The 18108-nt window shown below is 48.4% G+C and overlaps 7 protein-coding genes across 7 annotated transcripts; 4 read left to right on the forward strand and 3 right to left on the reverse strand.

Moving 5' to 3' along the window:
* Positions 1 to 233: 233 nt before the first annotated feature.
* Positions 234 to 1380, reverse strand: V1513DRAFT_446463 (uncharacterized protein). Its single transcript, XM_066898269.1, has one exon. The coding sequence runs from the start codon at positions 1228 to 1230 to the stop codon at positions 442 to 444; it is 789 nt and encodes a 262-aa protein (XP_066753016.1). The 5' UTR covers positions 1231 to 1380; the 3' UTR covers positions 234 to 441.
* A 1056-nt stretch (positions 1381 to 2436) lies between these two features.
* Positions 2437 to 5774, forward strand: V1513DRAFT_446467 (uncharacterized protein). Its single transcript, XM_066898270.1, has 4 exons — positions 2437 to 3299; positions 3362 to 3876; positions 3928 to 4778; positions 4826 to 5774. Exons 1-4 carry the CDS (start codon positions 2936 to 2938, stop codon positions 5541 to 5543), a joined length of 2448 nt encoding a protein of 815 aa, XP_066753017.1. The 5' UTR covers positions 2437 to 2935; the 3' UTR covers positions 5544 to 5774.
* Positions 5775 to 5929: 155 nt separating this feature from the next.
* V1513DRAFT_485359 (MED6 mediator subfamily complex component-domain-containing protein) lies at positions 5930 to 6923 on the forward strand. Its single transcript, XM_066900470.1, has 2 exons — positions 5930 to 6119; positions 6173 to 6923. The coding sequence occupies exons 1-2, from the start codon at positions 6038 to 6040 to the stop codon at positions 6820 to 6822; spliced, it is 732 nt and encodes a 243-aa protein (XP_066753018.1). The 5' UTR covers positions 5930 to 6037; the 3' UTR covers positions 6823 to 6923.
* V1513DRAFT_446473 (IPP transferase-domain-containing protein) lies at positions 6832 to 8375 on the reverse strand. The gene is made up of 2 exons (XM_066898271.1): positions 8221 to 8375; positions 6832 to 8156 (listed from the first exon to the last, which is right to left on the reverse strand). The coding sequence occupies exons 1-2, from the start codon at positions 8317 to 8319 to the stop codon at positions 6909 to 6911; spliced, it is 1347 nt and encodes a 448-aa protein (XP_066753019.1). The 5' UTR covers positions 8320 to 8375; the 3' UTR covers positions 6832 to 6908.
* Positions 8376 to 8810: 435 nt separating this feature from the next.
* On the forward strand, positions 8811 to 9471 carry V1513DRAFT_459017 (uncharacterized protein; the record flags this gene model as incomplete). Its single annotated transcript, XM_066899725.1, has 3 exons — positions 8811 to 9013; positions 9063 to 9150; positions 9202 to 9471. 3 exons carry the CDS (start codon positions 8811 to 8813, stop codon positions 9469 to 9471), a joined length of 561 nt encoding a protein of 186 aa, XP_066753020.1.
* Positions 9472 to 10291: 820 nt separating this feature from the next.
* V1513DRAFT_432054 (uncharacterized protein) lies at positions 10292 to 11063 on the reverse strand (the record flags this gene model as incomplete). Its single annotated transcript, XM_066896392.1, has 3 exons — positions 10292 to 10339; positions 10379 to 10753; positions 10800 to 11063. The coding sequence occupies 3 exons, from the start codon at positions 11061 to 11063 to the stop codon at positions 10292 to 10294; spliced, it is 687 nt and encodes a 228-aa protein (XP_066753021.1).
* Positions 11064 to 12545: 1482 nt separating this feature from the next.
* V1513DRAFT_416043 (uncharacterized protein) lies at positions 12546 to 17251 on the forward strand. The gene is made up of 4 exons (XM_066895831.1): positions 12546 to 12992; positions 13045 to 13595; positions 13646 to 15710; positions 15759 to 17251. Exons 1-4 carry the CDS (start codon positions 12951 to 12953, stop codon positions 16977 to 16979), a joined length of 3879 nt encoding a protein of 1292 aa, XP_066753022.1. The 5' UTR covers positions 12546 to 12950; the 3' UTR covers positions 16980 to 17251.
* Positions 17252 to 18108: the final 857 nt, after the last annotated feature.

Here is an 18108-nt window from a genome sequence, read left to right on the forward strand (position 1 = left end):
GATTGTGCATGATCGTACGCATTTAATTGTGTGCAAACTCGTTACATATGGCACCAAATTAATGGCTCATGGCGAGTTCGGCACAGCCGCGGCGCTTGCGTGGCTCCTCATTATAGTTTTGAGTTGTCGTCATCATGTCCAGTAAAGATACGCAGTGTGCTAGATTAATGGCTCAATTTTAATGCTGCTCATCGGTTTTGAATTAGAGTTTAAGAACAATAAACGAAACTAACTGGTAAGAACCGACGAATTTACATTAAAGCTGTAATAGAAAAATGAATATCCACGACCAACGATGAACATGGACCCCATTGTGGTGCCAGTTTAACTTATCTTGACTGAACTTTCTATTTCTTGCCAGGCCGCAAACCGAATCCAAATTAGCTACACCAGAACGCCCTACATTTACAATCAAACCCGTAATGCTTATAATATACACTCTCAATAATCTCTATGCTTCTGCTGTCGTTCAAAATGTTGCTGCTGTTGCATGTGCTGATCCCTCATCGCCCCATCCGAACTTGTAATTGTCGACATCGAAGCTGATATTCCCCCCCCACTGATGCGGCTTGTAGATGAAATAGAGCTTTGTACACTCACACTGCTGGTCGGACTCGCTGGCCTCCGCCGGAGTTTCTCGCGTACTCGTGACTCGCCACTACTCCGCCCTGAGTCGATAGTATCGAAACTGCTCCTCAGACCGGGATTGCTCCCATTGTATCCAGAAGGAAGCGAGGATGACGGAGTCAACGAGTGCACGCTAGGAGTGTATGCTCCGGGCATAGTATAGTCAGGCGTACTCCGTGCCGACTGTGGATAAAGCTGTTGATGTTGCTGATGTGACCGCTGATATATATCCTGCAACGATGGTCTTGACGCTGATCGCGGTGGCGGATTCCGCAGTCTTGCGTTGTCACGAACTTCATATCCACCTTGAGAGGGATGACCCACAACCGGCGACGTCTTCACAGTGGTCGGATGATGGAATTCAAGCGGTGCCTGCCGTCTGCTTGTATTCCGTGCCTTCGTAGGAGGTACCTCTCCGGTGCCGCCTAGAAATGTCGGGACATAGCCGTATGTCTGTTGATAGTACTTCACAAGCACCTTGTGCACTTGGGTTTCCTCCTCCGTGTCTCCGTCTGTATCCCCAAATACCGGGACAGCCTGCTGTCCGTACTTCTTTATAGTGCTCCAGAAGCCAGTCACACTCTGACTATTTGTCGATGTCATTCCGTTTGCTGTAAGTAACAAGAATTACCTAATAATTATGACCAATAGAATAGAAGGTGATCTATATGTAATATACTATAAAGGAAAATAGGGGGTTGGGCATTCGTTTGGGCGGACAGATCAGTTAGTTATTTGCAGGGGCGAGCGCAACCTTCGTTGGAGCTCTTACCCACAACCCACAAAACTGTGCACAATAAATCTCTGCTCCACAACTAAGAACCCTTGCCCAAATTTCAAATTGCATTGAAGCCGTGTTCTCGTTGGAGGAGCGCTTGACAACCATAAATAATAATTTGATGTGCTCTGCCCATTAAGGAAGGAGATGGGAGACGATTCGTGGGAAGAATGATTCGTCTCGGTTTGACCAACGAACTATGGACGAAAGTTGGCGACGAGAAGAGATACTGTACCCCATTGGTGATATGGAGACTGATTGCTTCTCATCGTTGCTAGCCGTTGCCGTTAGCTGTTTAAGCTTGCCTAGCATTTATTATGCCCGCGATCAAGAAGTAGTGATTGACATGTTCTCGATCAGTGGGATTCACCAAGATCTCTCTTATTAGATGAGATCAGGCGGAGTCATTTCCCCTCTGCATGAAGTTGTGACTCAGTGTCATGTACTCAACTGGAAATACGCAAAGTGATTTTAAGGGACGTTGGAGCCAATCGTCCAAGACTCTTGATACTCCTTTGTCAACAATTGTGACTGGAACCTCAAATTTGAGGTTGGGGTTTCGGAGACTATGAGGAAGTTGGAACGAGATGCAGAAACGTTGGTTGGTCGGGCTGAGGGATGTAGTTCGTGTATACATTGACATAACGCTCGTTGAAGGGCCTGAGTGTCATATGCCCGCAGCCGGCGTTATGAGACCGGTTTTCAATATTGACGAACAAGTTGCTGCTGCCAAATGTAGCTATCATGATAGAGTGAATGCAGTTGATGTGGGGTAACAGTTACCCGCAGGAATTTCAGGGGTATTGTATACTAGAGATGAATTCTCTAGGCTCTTACCGGCCAGTTCACTGTTCAGTAGATATTACACTACTGTGCCTGTTTACCTGCAGTTTGCAGTCATGATGTTGCGCGTGCTGGCTTTGGCAGTTACTGTCGCCTCATCGCACAATGACGATTGCAGCCAGTCGACAGAGGAGGACCCCCATAATGAATGTAATACACTTATCCGGGTCAGTTAATCAGTAATATTGCTTGTCGATCGTTTATTTGCACGTGATGGGCCTCGTGGTCAGGGTCGTTAAGGTTTAGTGATCGACGCGTCCATCGCTCGGCAGAGCCATTGCCTCATCGATTAGAGTGCGATCGAGCAAAAGTTGCCGTCATTATGCGTCGAGCGGGTTTGTCGTCCGTCCCGGACGCAAAATCCGAGCACTTCCAGATCTGATGCTGCCGATCGCGTTTAGCTCGGTGACGTACGTATTGAAATCTGCTTAGTCGACAAGCTTGGAACATATAAGAACTATGTCCGTCGTCACTCTGGATGCAGGTCAGTACTGCCGACTATAAACAATCCGCAATGGCTACGGCTACGAATCCTGCCACCGGCAGACCGACCAGCTATAACAGACGAGAACATGATATTGAGCGTAAAATACAGTTTTACGGCATTTACCAAGGTTACCTTACCCCCATTCGTTATTGTGACAACGGCAGACCACTGAACTCTTTATAGCCCTCAAGCTCGGGAAGATGCCGACGAACAATCAGATCGATGTCGCGCTCAATTCGTTCCTCGCGACCGATTTTATGAACGCGGATTCGACATGGAACCGAAGGCTCTCCGAAGAGGGCCACGGCCTACTCAAGGACTTCGCTGGAATCGTCGAAAATGCAAAGATATTGGTCCTAACTAAGAATTACGACAACCTCTTCCAAGATTTTGTTTGGCATTCGTCCAAGATGAACATTGTCGAGGGACATGAACCTGGGCTTACTACCACCGGCACTGGTGATACCGAGAAGGACAGCGCCACTTTGTACGACCACGACGTTATTAAGGGATTGAGGGATCTTGGGACTTTGATCATTACCAATGGCCAGTTCCGAAAGCTGTGTACGTTCATTTTCAAATCGCATTGCCAATATTAGCATGTGCTTTGACGTTAACATAATTAGTGAGCGATGGCATCACTTTGCTTCGCGATATGGCCGCTGATATTGGGACTGGCGCTGCTGGGAAAATTCGACCCAGCGGGGAACAAATGGCCAAGATCGACGAGCCGGCGGCCGAAGATACTTGGCATCAGGCCCCCGATTACGGCAAGGTTGGCCAAACACTCGGCGCCCTCAAAAAGGAGAATCTCAATCGCGACAAATTGCGTCAAGCCCGCGAGGAGCACGCGGAAGAAATCGACAAGGCTAAGAAGACCCAGGACGAGCGTGTAGATCGGGCTAAAGACTATCTGGATAAAAAACTGTCCAAGGAGCGTCGTGATCAGGTTTTATTCCGACTTAAGAAAATGGTTGTCGAGATCCAGGGCCATCCTGACTACCAGAACGCGATCGACTCCATTCTCGATCTCGCTGAATCTTACAAGGGGCACGTCGGAACGGCTGCCGACCAGTCTCAGAGTAAGGTCAAAAAGATCAGCGAGAACGATCATCTTCAGCTTGCTCAGCGCAACTTGAAGGCTAGTGTCGAATGAGTGTAGTCTACGAGGTTATGTAACTAATTAGTGTAGATCTTGATCGAGCGATTTGCCAACAACACGTCTTTGGATGATCTTCTTGACAATTTCACTGACCTGTATGTCGACGCCAACAATGATCCAATCCTCAAGGGATGGTTCCGCGACTTGGACGCCTACGTTCGAAAGGTACTCAAGCAGCAGGGGTACATCATGAGCGACGCTGCGAATGATGAATTCAACGAGATTTACAACCGTGGAAACGACATTTTCAGTCACCGTTACAGTGATTACCCCGTCCAATTCCACTATGAGTTCAATTATCTTAGCGACAAGTTCCAAGCCGACCCTCTCAATAAGCAGTTCGGCGATTCCGTAACTACTTTGTTCACCGACCTCTGCACTGACGAGAAGGGCGAAGTTGTCTTCAAAAAGCACCTTGTGAAGGACATCACAGATGTCATTCTGCCCGAGCTCTTCGAGAAGACGCGCTACGTGCCTCTTCCTCGCATCGAACGCAGTGGTCCTGATCTTGACGTCGTAATCGAGAACTTGGTTATCGAATCCGGCAATTTTGTCCCGAACGTTCTCGAGATCCAGGACCACTCGGTCATTCGCTGGGGCCGCAAGGCGATTTCGAAAGGGAAGCGCGGCAAGTTCATCGTCAATGTTTCCGGCATCGAGTGCGATTTTAAAGATGCGTGCTATTATGTCCACAAGAAAACCGGCTACCCTTCGATCAGGGACACTGGTATCGCGGATTTCTTCCTTGGCAAAGAGGGCATTTCCATTAAGATGCATCTTTCCACTGCCGAATCAAAGAACCGCAATTCGTTCTTCAATGTTGATAACGTTGAGGTTAAGATCAAAGATTTGGAAGTCAAATTGAAGAAGTCGAATCACAAGTATGCTTCTTTCTTAATAGCCGTAAATCTTGCTAACAGGTCTGTAGGTTTCTGTTCACAATATTCCGACCTTTGCTCATCGCTGTTGCGAAGCCAGGGCTAAAGCGTGTTCTCCAGAAGCAGATTCGCGAAACCTTCGACCAGCTCGATGAAACTGCTTATAAAATCCACCTCAACAAGAAGCGCATCGCAGCCGATATGAGACAAAATCCCGATGTCGAAAAGGAACCGTCCGCTTTGCAGATGTACCTGGACGCGGCAAAGTCAGAGATACTCCGTGAGAAGGAGAAGAAGCGCGAGATGGAGTTAAAAGGCACCAAGCCCGAAGTCAAGGTCAAAGTAGCGATGACCCGGGATGATACTATTCTCAAAAACATTGTTCTTCCTACCGGTTATACGAGCACTACGGCTACCATGTTCAAGAAAATGGCCGCTGAGGGCGATAGGTGGAAGTCCAAGGTCTTCAGCATTGGCACTGCCGCGCCATCAACGGAGTTCACCGTTCCTGTTGAGATGTCTCGTCGATCAAGAAGGGAAGCCGCACAGAATGTCGACATTGCTAACGCACCGAGTAAGCCAACAGCGCAAGCTACCGAGGGTGAGGCTGGGGGGCAGCGAGACTTGGGCACCGACGCGAGTGCAACTAGATCCGCGGGGTCTGCGAACGTTGCTGCGGGACTTGGCAGCGGTGCAGCAGCTAGCGGTAAGTCTCGCGTCGACAGTGGGCAGGACATTGGAATTACTAGGTCGGGCCAAAACGAGTAATCTGGCGATGAGAGGGATTTGACGCTCGCGGGAGTTCCAGTCTGACTAATCCCACTTCTACCAGTAACAATTGGTAAAACTATTGTTAAATGTTTCCGACGGTGTTCTGGGGTTGGCGGCGTCTTTCCTTTTTGTTATGCGTTCTCGGTTGTAGGTTTGCTATAGGTTTAAAGTTATAATATCTATAAAATGTGAATGAATGATCAAGTTCTATGGTAGCACACATGAAATATTAAAAGTTATTACTGTTATTTTCGTCGTGTAGTTGTGAACCAGAATTCGGATGTTCAGGGAGCCACCGCAACTTCAAAACAAAATGGCAAGCCCCAACCCCTAACCCTAAGCTTATAATGCTTTGATGAAATCGGCATTTTTGTCGAATATCATTTAACTTGAACGCGCAGATCTAATCGGAAGATTAATTCAAAACGTTTATGTTCATAAATATCCGAGAAATCTCGGCCACAAATTGGTAACGACTGCGGCTGGAGAACATGTCGGAGCAGCCCGCTCTCGACGAGCTGCAATGGCGAGCTCCAGAGTGGATACAGATATTTGGTCTCCGGACAGATAATGGTACCGATATCTGAATATAAGTTATTCGGTCGGAAATACTAACGGGCGTCCAGTCTTGGAATACTTTGCACAGTCGCCATTCTATGACCGGTCAAGCAACAACCAAGTCCTCAAAATGCAATCCCAATTCAACGCGCCAGTCCTGCAGCCCCAAGAAGTCGTGCAAGCACTCTCGACTATGCGCGGCATCGAATTCGCGATTGCGATGGCCCAACCGGCGTCCGCACTGTGGATCATTCGCAAGCAAAACAGAATTTCTCCTAGCGAAGCTGTACCGCTGGCAACGTATTTCGTGATTAATGAGAATATTTACATGGCGCCGTCAGTGTATTCTATTGTTTCGTCGCGGATGTTGGCTGGTATACGTGGATTGCGCGAAGCGCTTGTTTTGGCAGCAGATAAGTTGCCAAAGTTTGCGCCGACTTTGGGGTATTCCTACTATCCGAATACCCAGGAGGACGAAGAGAATGCAAAGGAGCGCGTACAGGAGCAGATGATGGCGCGAGCGTTGGCAAATGCGAGGCAGTTTGAGATTGAGCAGGAATACTTGGACATGCCTAAAAAGGAGGCGCAGGCTCAGCAGACACAGCTCCATGGATTGCAGAAAGCCACTGGTCAGACCGGGCTACAGGCCGGAGAAAAACATGATTCTGGTGTAGTAGCAACTGCCGCGACGAAACGACGCAGAAAGAAAGAAAAGTAATGTATATAGATCTTGGATTGTACGATAGCTTTATTCGATATGTTAAATATTACAAATGTACTATACAATATTTACAATTGGGTCAATTATATTGCTTGTCCAGTTTGGTCCTGACTAGCTTTCCAGCGCTCAAAAGCTGCTCTCTCATTTATATGCTTCAAAGTCTGGCGGTGCCGCCTGCTTCGCAAGTGTATCTTCCATCTTTCTTCTCCAACGCACACGAACTTTTCCCCTTCATCCATGCAGATATCGCATGCAAAATGTATCCAGTTGTCCGGTCTGGCGCTGTTGTCTTTCTCCTGGGCTGGTTGGACCATGTCCTCTAAGCCATCAGGTGCCCGCAGGGACCTATGGATCTCTTGTCCGCTCAAGAACTCTTTCGCGATCTCAGTAGCTGGTTGCTCAACCTTCTCATCCCATTTTGACAGATCCGAAGCGTCTAGCAGTACAGTTGTTACGTCATTGGCAGATTCGGCTGCGGCAACCAGCCATTTCCGTCTAATCCACCGAACCTGTGTGGTAGCATACTTCACAGTCGCGCGCTTCATATCTTGTACTCCCTTCTCACGATCTTCGTCTGTCCCGCTTTCAATATAAGGTAGAAATTCTTTGAATCCAATAACTTGCCATATACCTCGATCTATATCCGGCAAAGGGTCGAGATTGAGATACAACTCGGTCATCTCTTGCACTTCACCCAGCAAGTTTCCCTTGTTCACCATATCATCAACCCGAGCGTGCAGTCTCGGGTTCAGTGCTTCAGGCTCACTCCACACCCAAAACACAAGCGTCCGGTACCGCGCAATCTCGACCTCCTGGTTCTGACCATGCTGTTTCTGATCGGCATAAATCTGACTCGCTTTCCTACCTGTGGTCCAACAAATCTCCAATGCCCTCCTCAACTTTCTGCGGTCCCGCGGATGAAACTTAGACGCAATAAGCGGATCAACCCCTTTCAGTTTGGCAAATAATTCGCTAGTATCACATTCGTCCAAAAACTTTGCTTCTTCTTCCGTCAAATCTCTCGGCTCCGAATTCGCGACAGTCATGTTTGGCATTAAAAATGACTGGATATAATAATGAGTTCCACCGACCAAAATGGGGACTTTTGCCCTTCTATGGATGTCATCGACGACCTTTGCTGCCTCGCGTTCGAATTGCGGGAGACCGTACTCGGACGAACGGTCAGATATATGGCCGAGTAAATGATGAGGAATATTGTGTCGCTCGGGAATTGGGTGTTTGTTTGTTATGGTGTCCAGGCCGCGATACACTTGCATTGAATCTCCGTTTATGACTTCGCCGTTAAGTGCGCGCGCAAGGGCGACGCTCAACTTTGCGGTTCGTTAGCATCTCGAGTTGTGCGGCCTGACGATGAGGAGACGGGAGTGAGCGTACCTTTGATTTACCGACACCGGTTGTTCCTATTACAGCTACTAGATTCTGCTTTGGGAGACGCATTGTCGCAGAAGGACCTTCGGAATGAGTGCTGGCCATGTCATATGCCGAGATCTGTAGGAATGCATGGCATCCGCCGTCGGACTGCTGGCTGGGTAATGGAGTTTGAAATTAAAATTTACAGGTCATGGCGATGCCGGTGGTTGGGAGGTTTCATGGTCGGGCCGATACCAAAATTCATTTAGGACAAATACACTAGCACCAAAACTAAGAGCAGAGGGAATTCACCTCTTTCTGGATTCTCAGCAGTTCAAAATGGCAAAAGACAGACTTGCACGGCCACCTAATTCCGGAAACACTGTCATGTCGGTCCTCTTAACATTCTACTGTAATCTCATACAAATGCGCTGACTTTTGCCATAGTGTTTCCCGAGCAGGACTATTTGATTCAGAAGCCGAAATATCTACCGGCGAATTAGAAGAGAACCCAGCAGCAGGAGATGGGCGGCCGTACTCTGATCTCGTTCTTGAGTTCGAAGAGAATCAAGCGACCATTGCTACGGACAAGGATACACCTAGTGGTACGGCATATGGTTGGGTATTGTTTTACGCGAGTTTGTCTTAATCGCGTATATTTAGACGAATTTGAATTCAGTTTATTCTCCTCAGCGACGAAGATCGTTAGGATCGAAGACGCCCCAACAGAAGGGCCCGACTTTGCGCAAGCAGCACCAGTTGCGCTATTAGGTGTCAGCAATAAACGACCCGATTCGTATTACTTCGTCAACGATAAGTACGTATCATCTGTTCACACACAAAAAAAAGAAATTATCAATTTATAGGCATCTAAGGGACGAAGCACGTATTCAGCGAATACAATCCTGCGCCATAAGTGGCGAAGATATCATTGCACAATCTACGATCCCATGGGTAAGTCTGGCAGTCAATGCCTAAATTCGAATTAAACTAATGTTGGGATAGCCCGGAATGCAGATGCCATGGCGCGTGATACATATCCCATCTCCGACGACCACCACGAAGCGCAAGAAGTCAAGCAAGAAGAGGCGATTGATCCTCAAACAGAGGACAGAAAGGCGACAATCAGGAGCTGTCAAAACGACACCATTCAAGAATAATGATATGCGGAACTGGAGATTCTACAATATCAAAACAAGGCCAAAGCCGAAATTTGAGAAGAGATCAGGGAAGGTGAAGGAGAAGCACCAGAAACCGCATAAGATAGCGCTATAATGCATATGTACGATAGGAGATTGCCGCGTTGTGGCATTAAGTCATCTAGTAACGCAATACCTTGCCATCATTTTCCAGCTGGAAGCAGACGACTGCGGTCTCAAGTATACACACATTGAGCCCTGGCCGGTCGTCGAGGCATGTGGATCTTCTGCATTATTGACCCGCTCGACTGCAGAGCTGAGAAGGATGCCTGCAGAATCCCCTCGTCAGTGGCGTCGTCCGGTTTACGTGCCAGAATTTGCGCATGCGCAGACTCTGTAGTGACGGGTCGTTTGGCGAATATTGCAACTTCCGTAATATGTCATCATTTGCGTAGTTTAGAAACGAAGACCTCATTCGTGTGTGCTTACATGACGGTGTCTAGTTAGCAAGTTGGACACGCCAGATGATGTCGTCCCGGCGAATACCTAGAAGTTTGGGCAGCCAGATCGCGTCACAGGCCAACGTCGGGATTCCAATGGATACTTATTAACCTCTGATAGGTGAGCAGAAAATGATCACCCTGAGTATAAGTTTCAGAGCGCACGTCCAGGGCTGAAATACACGAATACGCTTCACCTCGTCGCAAGGAGATTGAATGCAGCACCAGCAGTAAAGTGCGAGGATCTCCTCGCTTGCGCAAATGCAGTCACCGACCTTGCTCAAATTTCACTACATCCAAGCCATGAGCGTTTTCACCGAAATGAAATGATGCACTAAACTCTATTTTCGCTAAAGCAAAGCGTTCTATTTACATTATACGGAACAATTACATTAGACAAATTGATAACTTTTGCTTCGTGGATTCTCGAGTCCATTTCCAAGAGGGTGGAATGCATTATTCTAAGTGCAAGCAAGGTGTTAGAATCCGCTCTGAGAATTGATTCTGTATAACAAGAGAAATTCCTGGGGTTAAAATACGTACCCGCCTTTTGGCCTTTCTCTGTGCAGCCTTGGTGAGCGTAAAAGCTTTGGCGACTGCACCTTCGGTTTTCAGTTTGGAAGAAGATGGACTCGGTTGCTTCAAAACCTTCTTCGTCTTCTTCCCTCCCTGCTGGGCCGATCCGTGACTCGGTTTCCCTTTCAGCGCCTCGTTGACGAGGGCGCCAATGGTGTCGGTGGTGGAGGCGGTAGAAGCTTCCGCCATTACCATGTCCTGTTGTTGCTGCTTGGTCAGCTTCTCCTGTTGTTTCTTGTCAGCAGAGTACTTGATGTACGTCTGCTGTTGGAGAAACTGACTGATACTCTTGTCAAGGGTAGCCATGCACAAGGAGGGAGTATCGGCTGACAAGCCGGTTCCCTTGCCATAACGAGCATATAAGCTGTTAATGGCTCCTTGTAAGTACCTCGTGGCCAATTCGTTGTACCTGGAAAGACGAGACTCGAGGTACGGAATTGTATCGTCCAGCTGGTTTAACTGGAAGCTCAAGGCTTCCGATAAGCTTCAGCTGGAGTTGCTTAGCTTGATCGCCAAACTTATTCACTGTTACGGTGTGCTCAAGACTAAGCGTTTCTCTAATATTTTGCCTGGGAACGAAGGGAAGGTCCCCGAGGCGGCGTGATCTGTAGCCGAACTTTGAGTGCACAACCGCTAGAGCAATTAATGCCATAAAATGCAAGTTCAGGCGGACATGCGCAGGGGTGTGAAGTCAATTACTGTGCCGGTGCCGATCAATGGTAGGCCGTCTTTAGCTCGACTGACATCACTGGACCGAGCCGTGCGAACATTCCTTAGTGGGTATACACCAGATGGCGTTGAACGCCGGCCAAATGACATTGATCACATTTATACGCTTTGTCACCGGCAGGACGAGTTGCATAACTCATATTCGGCCAAAGATATCAGCCTTTGCGAAAAACATGGAGGATGAAAAGGGGATTCAGCCCGGCTGCGTTGTCGGATTCAAAATAAGTGCGAGAATATAAATTTTGCAAAAGTCGTGTCTGGGGCCTACACTAGTAAGACGTGCGGAAGATGTTAGATGTGGCAGTCTTAGGAGTAGTAAAAGTACGCCTGCAAACAATGTCAGTTTGAATGCGATCGCGATGTCGATGGTGCGAGAAATATTATTTGGTTAGTTACAGTACAGAGAACCAGACCGTAGAGAATAATGAGCATCCATGGGCAGTCCGCAAATCTGTACTGCAAGAGCCGCCACGAGTTCACCATAATCGTAATAATTGGGTAGGCTCGTATCCTCCTTGGTTTCCCAGAGTTGCATGACCCTAGTCAGTTTCCAACAAAACCATTCGAGGAAGCACACTGGCGTGCGGTGAGATAGTTTGTCAATCAAGAGAATTGAAGGGCTTTGATAAAGATTCGGAGATCCGTGGATTAATCAAAGGGTGGCTGTGCAAAACTTCGCCGAGTTGGTTAGGGGTGTAAACACTAATTACTTAATACTACCAAACCTCTATCTCATATCGTCACTTGCAAGTTTTACGCTCGTCAGAGAATCGCACTCTCATTATTCCAATTAACTCCATAGATAGTTCTGCAATGCTTTTATTCGGAGGCTTGTTCATATGAAGATCTCAGCAAAGACGTGAAAGGTTCAGCCCGGCTGGGCATGCTGTGCTAGAGCTATGAGGCATAAATACACAGTTTACTGGCCACTATGCAGGGGCAATTTGCACTGCCCCAATTGCCAAGCCGAATGTGGTAAGGATTGTAACGCATTGAACATCACCTTTTAGTCTAGCAAAATGTTGTGTCTACTTCCGCCTGAAATCAGAACTATTGTGCTGGACAGGATGCTGCATTTTCAGCAAGCAATTAAGAATGTGTGGGTGTCGAAAGTGACGAATGCGGACGAGCACGCGACAGAAGACAGGGGCATTTAAGCTCGACTGCACTAGCCAGACTGAGCATCGTCGACGATGGGCATTTGTGTGTATTTTCGGGGGATAATCAGCACAACTACAACCAAGCGAAGCCGCCGGAAATATACCGAGATTGCGTCGTAGTTATGTAGTAGTTAAATGGTGCGCATTAGCAGGTGCAGTAGAAGCAATTGCCGGTGGGGCCCACAGGCCAAGCCGACGCCGAATTATTTATTATTTATCACTGCTGTGCCGCCTCACGTCGTCCCTACACGACTTCCTCACCCACCGCTACTTAGCACACACACCTCCCCCTCTGCGTCAACTACCATCAGAGTCGAGATTTGCCGGTCAATTACCTGCGTGTTCTTGTCTTCCTCTACCGTGGGCTCGCTGTTCCGCCGCTGAGCACACAGTTGGCATACAGCTGTGTGTGACTTAAGCTTCGCTGCGCCTGCTCCCGTCCTTTTCTGCCCTACTCCGCCTCGCAGGTGCCCACCACTTTCGCCAATACTAGCCAAACTGCCTTCGCCTGGCATTGCACATACTTCGTTCTGCTGTATATGGCAATTATCAACAGACATATTCTCCTCGATAACGACAACGTGCTGTGATTTGTTTAGTATAAAGTTACCATTCGGCCCGCTGTTGTATAGAGGACAAATAACACTACAATGCCTCGGCCGACACCGCCTTCCATACGGATAGATACTTCTGTACGTTCTCGACTTTCTGTCCTTGCCATATTCTCATCGTTAACATCACCAGGTATCCGCCCAACCATCTCCCCCTGCCACTCCGATACTAGAACCTATGCCCAAAGAGCACCTCTCTCCAGATAGTCCGCCGTCAAAACGGCGGAAATCGGCCGCGTCCGACGTCTCGTCGCAGCCAACCATCTCGCCCGTGGAGGCTCTAAAGCAGGCATTGGAGGAAGAAGAGCCTGGTCTTCTAGACAACGCGCTCTTTGGAGTTTCGCCTAAGCAGCTTGGGTTAATAAACCACGAGAGTCAGTCGCTCTACGTCATGCAGGAACTCGGCGGCATCGACGGTATCGCTACGAAGTTAAACACCGATCTGCAGTCCGGTCTATCTGTCGATGAGGACTTTAGTTCTCGGGAAACAGTTTATGACAAGAACGTGCTGCCAGACAAGAGCTCCACCCCTCTTTGGAAATTGATGTTGATTGCCCTGTCTGACAAGATGTTGATTCTGCTGTCTATTGCTGCTGTCATCACTTTTGCTCTAGGAATGTACGAGACTTTTGGCACGCCGACAGAGTACGACAAGCAGGGAAATCCAATGCCGAAAGTAGATTGGTATGACACTTGATATGCATGAGTAAATTGTTTTTGCTAACTGTTTAAAGGATCGAAGGTGTTGCCATTCTTGTCGCAGTCGTTGTTGTCGTCTCGGTCGGCGCGCTCAACGATTGGCAGAAAGAGCTCCAATTTGCAAAATTAAACAAACGTAAGGATGATCGTGAAGTGAAGGTCATCCGGTCCGGCAAGACCATCAATCTTTCTGTTTTCAATGTTCTTGTCGGCGACGTCATGTTAATCGAGCCTGGTGATATGGTCCCAGTTGATGGTCTCTTAATCCAAGGTCACGGTGTCCGTTGTGACGAGTCTGCTGCGACCGGTGAAAGTAAGGCCCTCAAAAAGGTCTCCGGTCGAGATGCCGTTGCGGCTCTCGAAAGATTCGGCATGTCCGGGAATTCCAAAGAACTGGAAAAAGCCGACCCGATCATTCTTTCCGGTTCCAAAGTCCTCGAAGGATTCGGAACCTTTCTCGTCACCGCTGTCGGCCCCAATTCCGCGCACGGCAAGACCATGATGGATCTTCGAAGTGACGAAGGAAATGAGGTCACGCCTTTGCAATCCAAACTTAATGTCATTGCTGAAGTTATTGCCAAGTGGGGTGGCGGTGCATCCGTCTTGCTCTTCTTCATCCTATTGTTCAGGTTCCTCGGGGAGTTGCCCAACAACCACGATACATCGACTCAGAAGGGCCAGCAGTTTATGCAGTACCTCATTACTGCTGTCACTCTTATCGCCGTCGCTGTCCCAGAGGGCCTTCCTCTGGCCGTCACGCTCGCACTGGCATTTGCAACTAAACGGATGCTGAAAGACAACAACCTGGTGCGTGTACTAAAGTCTTGCGAAACTATGGGAAACGCCACCACTATTTGCTCCGATAAGACCGGCACCCTTACTCAGAATAAAATGACTGTTGTTGAAGGCACTGTTGGAATCGACACTCACTTCGCCGCCAACGTGAACAAAATCAGTATTGAGGGCTCTATCTATAGCAAGAAATCGGCACCCGACGTCATCCCAATCAACGACATTGGACAGCGCTTGCCACCTGGTGTAAAGCAACTCCTACTCCAGAGTATCTACGCGAACACCACGGCTTTCGAGGACGAATCGTCTGCCGAAGTCTTTGTTGGTTCGAAGACGGAGACCGCCTTGCTCAACTTCGCGCGTAACAATCTTGGCATGGGACCGCTACAGTCAGAACGGTCCAACATCAACATCGCGCAGTTGTTTCCGTTTGATTCCGGCAAGAAATGTATGGGTGTTGTTATCACCTTGCCCGATGGGAGTTGCGGCGTAAAGTATCGGTTATTCGTCAAAGGTGCTAGTGAGATCGTTTTGGCCCAAGCAAGGACTTCTGTTGATGTCAGCGAGGATGTCGCTGTTGATGCGAAGAATCCGATTGTCTTGGACGAAGGGGGTGTTTCGTTCGGGGAACTCACACCGGATCGAAAGTCATATATTGAGGAGCTTATCAATTCGTATGCCGTAAAGTCGCTCCGTACTATTGGCATGGCGTACCGCGACTTTGTCGCGTGGCCGCCACAGGGCATCGATGTCAACGAGGAAGACTCTACCCAGGCCAAGGAGTTTGCTGACGTCTTTGAAGACATGCGATGGGTCGGCCTCGTCGGTATCATGGATCCTCTTCGCGAAGGAGTGACCGACGCTGTCAAGGACTGCCAGCGTGCTGGAGTCGTTGTGCGGATGGTTACTGGCGACAACGTCGTCACTGCCAAAGCCATCGCTACTGACTGCGGAATCTACACCGGTGGTGTTGTGATGACGGGACCGGCATTCAGAGCTATGGATGCCAAGGAACGTGATGCTATGATTCCGAATCTGCAAGTTCTTGCGAGGTCCAGTCCGCAGGACAAGCGATTACTCGTGCAAAGGCTCAAGCGCATGGGCGAGACTGTCGCTGTTACGGGTGACGGTACGAACGATGCGCCCGCGCTAACTATGGCCGATGTCGGATTCTCTATGGGTATTGCCGGCACAGAGGTTGCCAAAGAGGCGTCTGATATTATACTCATGGACGATAATTTTTCCAGTATTGTCAAGGCTCTGTTGTGGGGTCGTGCGGTTAATGACGCGGTTAAGAAGTTTTTGCAGGTAATTTCCGATATTTGTCTATTTCCGCACTCATGCTAAATCGAGTAGTTCCAAGTCACGGTCAACATCACCGCGGTTGTTCTCACGTTTGTGTCAGCCGTCCAGTCATCAGAAGGTCAATCTGTCATGACCGCTGTCCAGCTTCTCTGGGTGAACTTGATCATGGACACTTTCGCTGCTCTCGCGCTAGCCACCGATCCACCGACCCGCTCGCTCCTCGACCGGGCGCCGTCAAAGAAATCAGAAGGCTTGATCACAGTTACAATGTGGAAAATGATGATTGGACAGGCAGCGTATCAGCTTGGCGCGACCTTCGTCCTGCACTTTGCCGGTCCCAAGATCTGGGGATATTCAGCAGATGACACTCGAGGCATGGAGCAGCTTGACTCCCTAGTCTTCAATGCGTTTGTGTGGATGCAGTTCTTTAACATGTTCGTCAACCGCCGTCTCGACAACAAACTCAACATTTTCGAAGGCCTCTCGCGGAACTATTTCTTTATGATGATCGCCTGTATCATGTGCGGCGGACAGATCATCATCATGTTCGTCGGTGGCGATGCGTTTTCCATCGTCAGACTCAACGGAGTCCAGTGGGCTGTTTCTGTTCTCATTGGATTCATGTCAATTCCGATGGGTGTGTTTCTACGACTATGCGTTCCAGACAGTGTCGCATACGCGATATACAAGCCTGTTGGTATAGTATTCCGGTATCTTTGGGGCAAGTTAGTATTCGTCGTGCTATTCTTGTGGCCATTCAAACGGAAATCAGCTCTGGTTACCGTCGATGGTGGTAAATACAGGGAAAATCTCGAGTTACGGTCTCCCGGCGGAACAGTTGTCGGGTATCCGTCACCGGTATACGAATGGAACCCTGCGATCGAACAAGTCCGAAGGGAACTATTATTTCTCAAACGTGTGCGTGGTGGTCGTATCAACGAACTCAAATTTAAGCCGGCGGCCATGTATAAGCAATGGAAGGAAGCGAGAAGCAACTCTATGTCCCTTTTGCCATTGGACGGCCGTTCGAATTCAGGGTTATCTGTATCAGTCCAAGTTCCGCGAAGCCGGGGAAGTTCCATCGGCGCGCTGGCAATGGTGCCGTCTATCGTTGGCGGCGCAGTCGCCGGGTGGTCACCGGTCGAACGACCGGAGGAGTCACCGAATGCTCTGTACGCTGGTCCTAGCACGCATCCGAGCGGAGCCGGAGATGACGGATTCCTATCGCCAATTAGCGCGCAGCAGAGGAGTCATTTTGCAGACAAAGGGTGATTTTGAAGGTTGACTGAATTTGGGAGCTTGTTATTTGGATTTACAAGTTGTTTATATTTGTACCACTTGGCTGGATTTATTATGTCGTGTTATTTTTGTAGCTGCATTGTTGTGATATATCCACGAAGGACATAGATCGTATAGTATTGGAGATTAATGATTTGTTAGAATTATCCTTTCGCTAGATGCGCTATCCGTGTAAAATGTTGGGTTTAGGGCTTGGGTTATCTAGGGGTGGTACACCTTGAATCATTTAATTCACTCGTTTGACTGGCTCTTTGTGCCGAGTAAATGTCAACTGCAAGTGAACCTAAGCGTTGCGGGACGACTGAGTCAAGCCAAGGTCTGTGCGTATTGGCTAAAAGCATATCTCAACAACCCTTATTTTCGCTTCTACATCCGTTAACTGGCACATACTGAAGCAATTCACGTAAAAGATTATAACCGGTCAGACCAATTAAAGGGCAGCTGGTGCATCAGTTAGAACAGCAGCAAGAACAAGCAGATTATCTGAAGATAGCCTGCGCCGACAGGACTGTAGGCCCGGAGATGACTTCCGAGATTGTAGACCAGGGTTCTTGCATTCAATAGGGTTCTGGGTTCACGGAATCTGGTTGCTCGTTCCGTGGATCAGGCGTCCATCTTCTATAATATTCACGAGTTTGAGCTCGGGTCTTCCGAGTTCAACCGCACGCAAGATAGCTTTGACAGGGAACTGCTTGACCGCGCTTCTTTCAAGCAAGTTCGAGGAGACATTCCAGACCATGGACCTGGTGCCTGGCGTTCGACATTGACCAACTACTTTTGTAGGCTGATATTTGGCGAGTATGGGAGAAATGTATTGCCATTTAGTCAATTGAAGTGTGCAACAACCGGATGGGAGCTATGCAATTGTTATATTCGTATCTGCTTGGAAACCCATGTACCTTCCACGACGGAAGCTCGATTTGATGTACCTGGTGTGTTACGTGGATAATAAGTATCATAATAATGAATGGAAGAAGCTGTCATGAATATAACAAGACTTGAAACCTTCATATTTTTGAAGACAAAGATATTGCTTGCAGCGTGTAAGGCTGATTCACTGCGGATCAAATCAAACTCGAGGATTTCTGTGGTGTTGCTCAAC

The sequence above is a fragment of the Lipomyces chichibuensis genome (assembly GCF_038497645.1).
Source record: "Lipomyces chichibuensis strain CBS 12929 unplaced genomic scaffold V1513scaffold_20, whole genome shotgun sequence".
In the NCBI taxonomy this organism is placed as follows: domain Eukaryota; kingdom Fungi; phylum Ascomycota; class Lipomycetes; order Lipomycetales; family Lipomycetaceae; genus Lipomyces; species Lipomyces chichibuensis.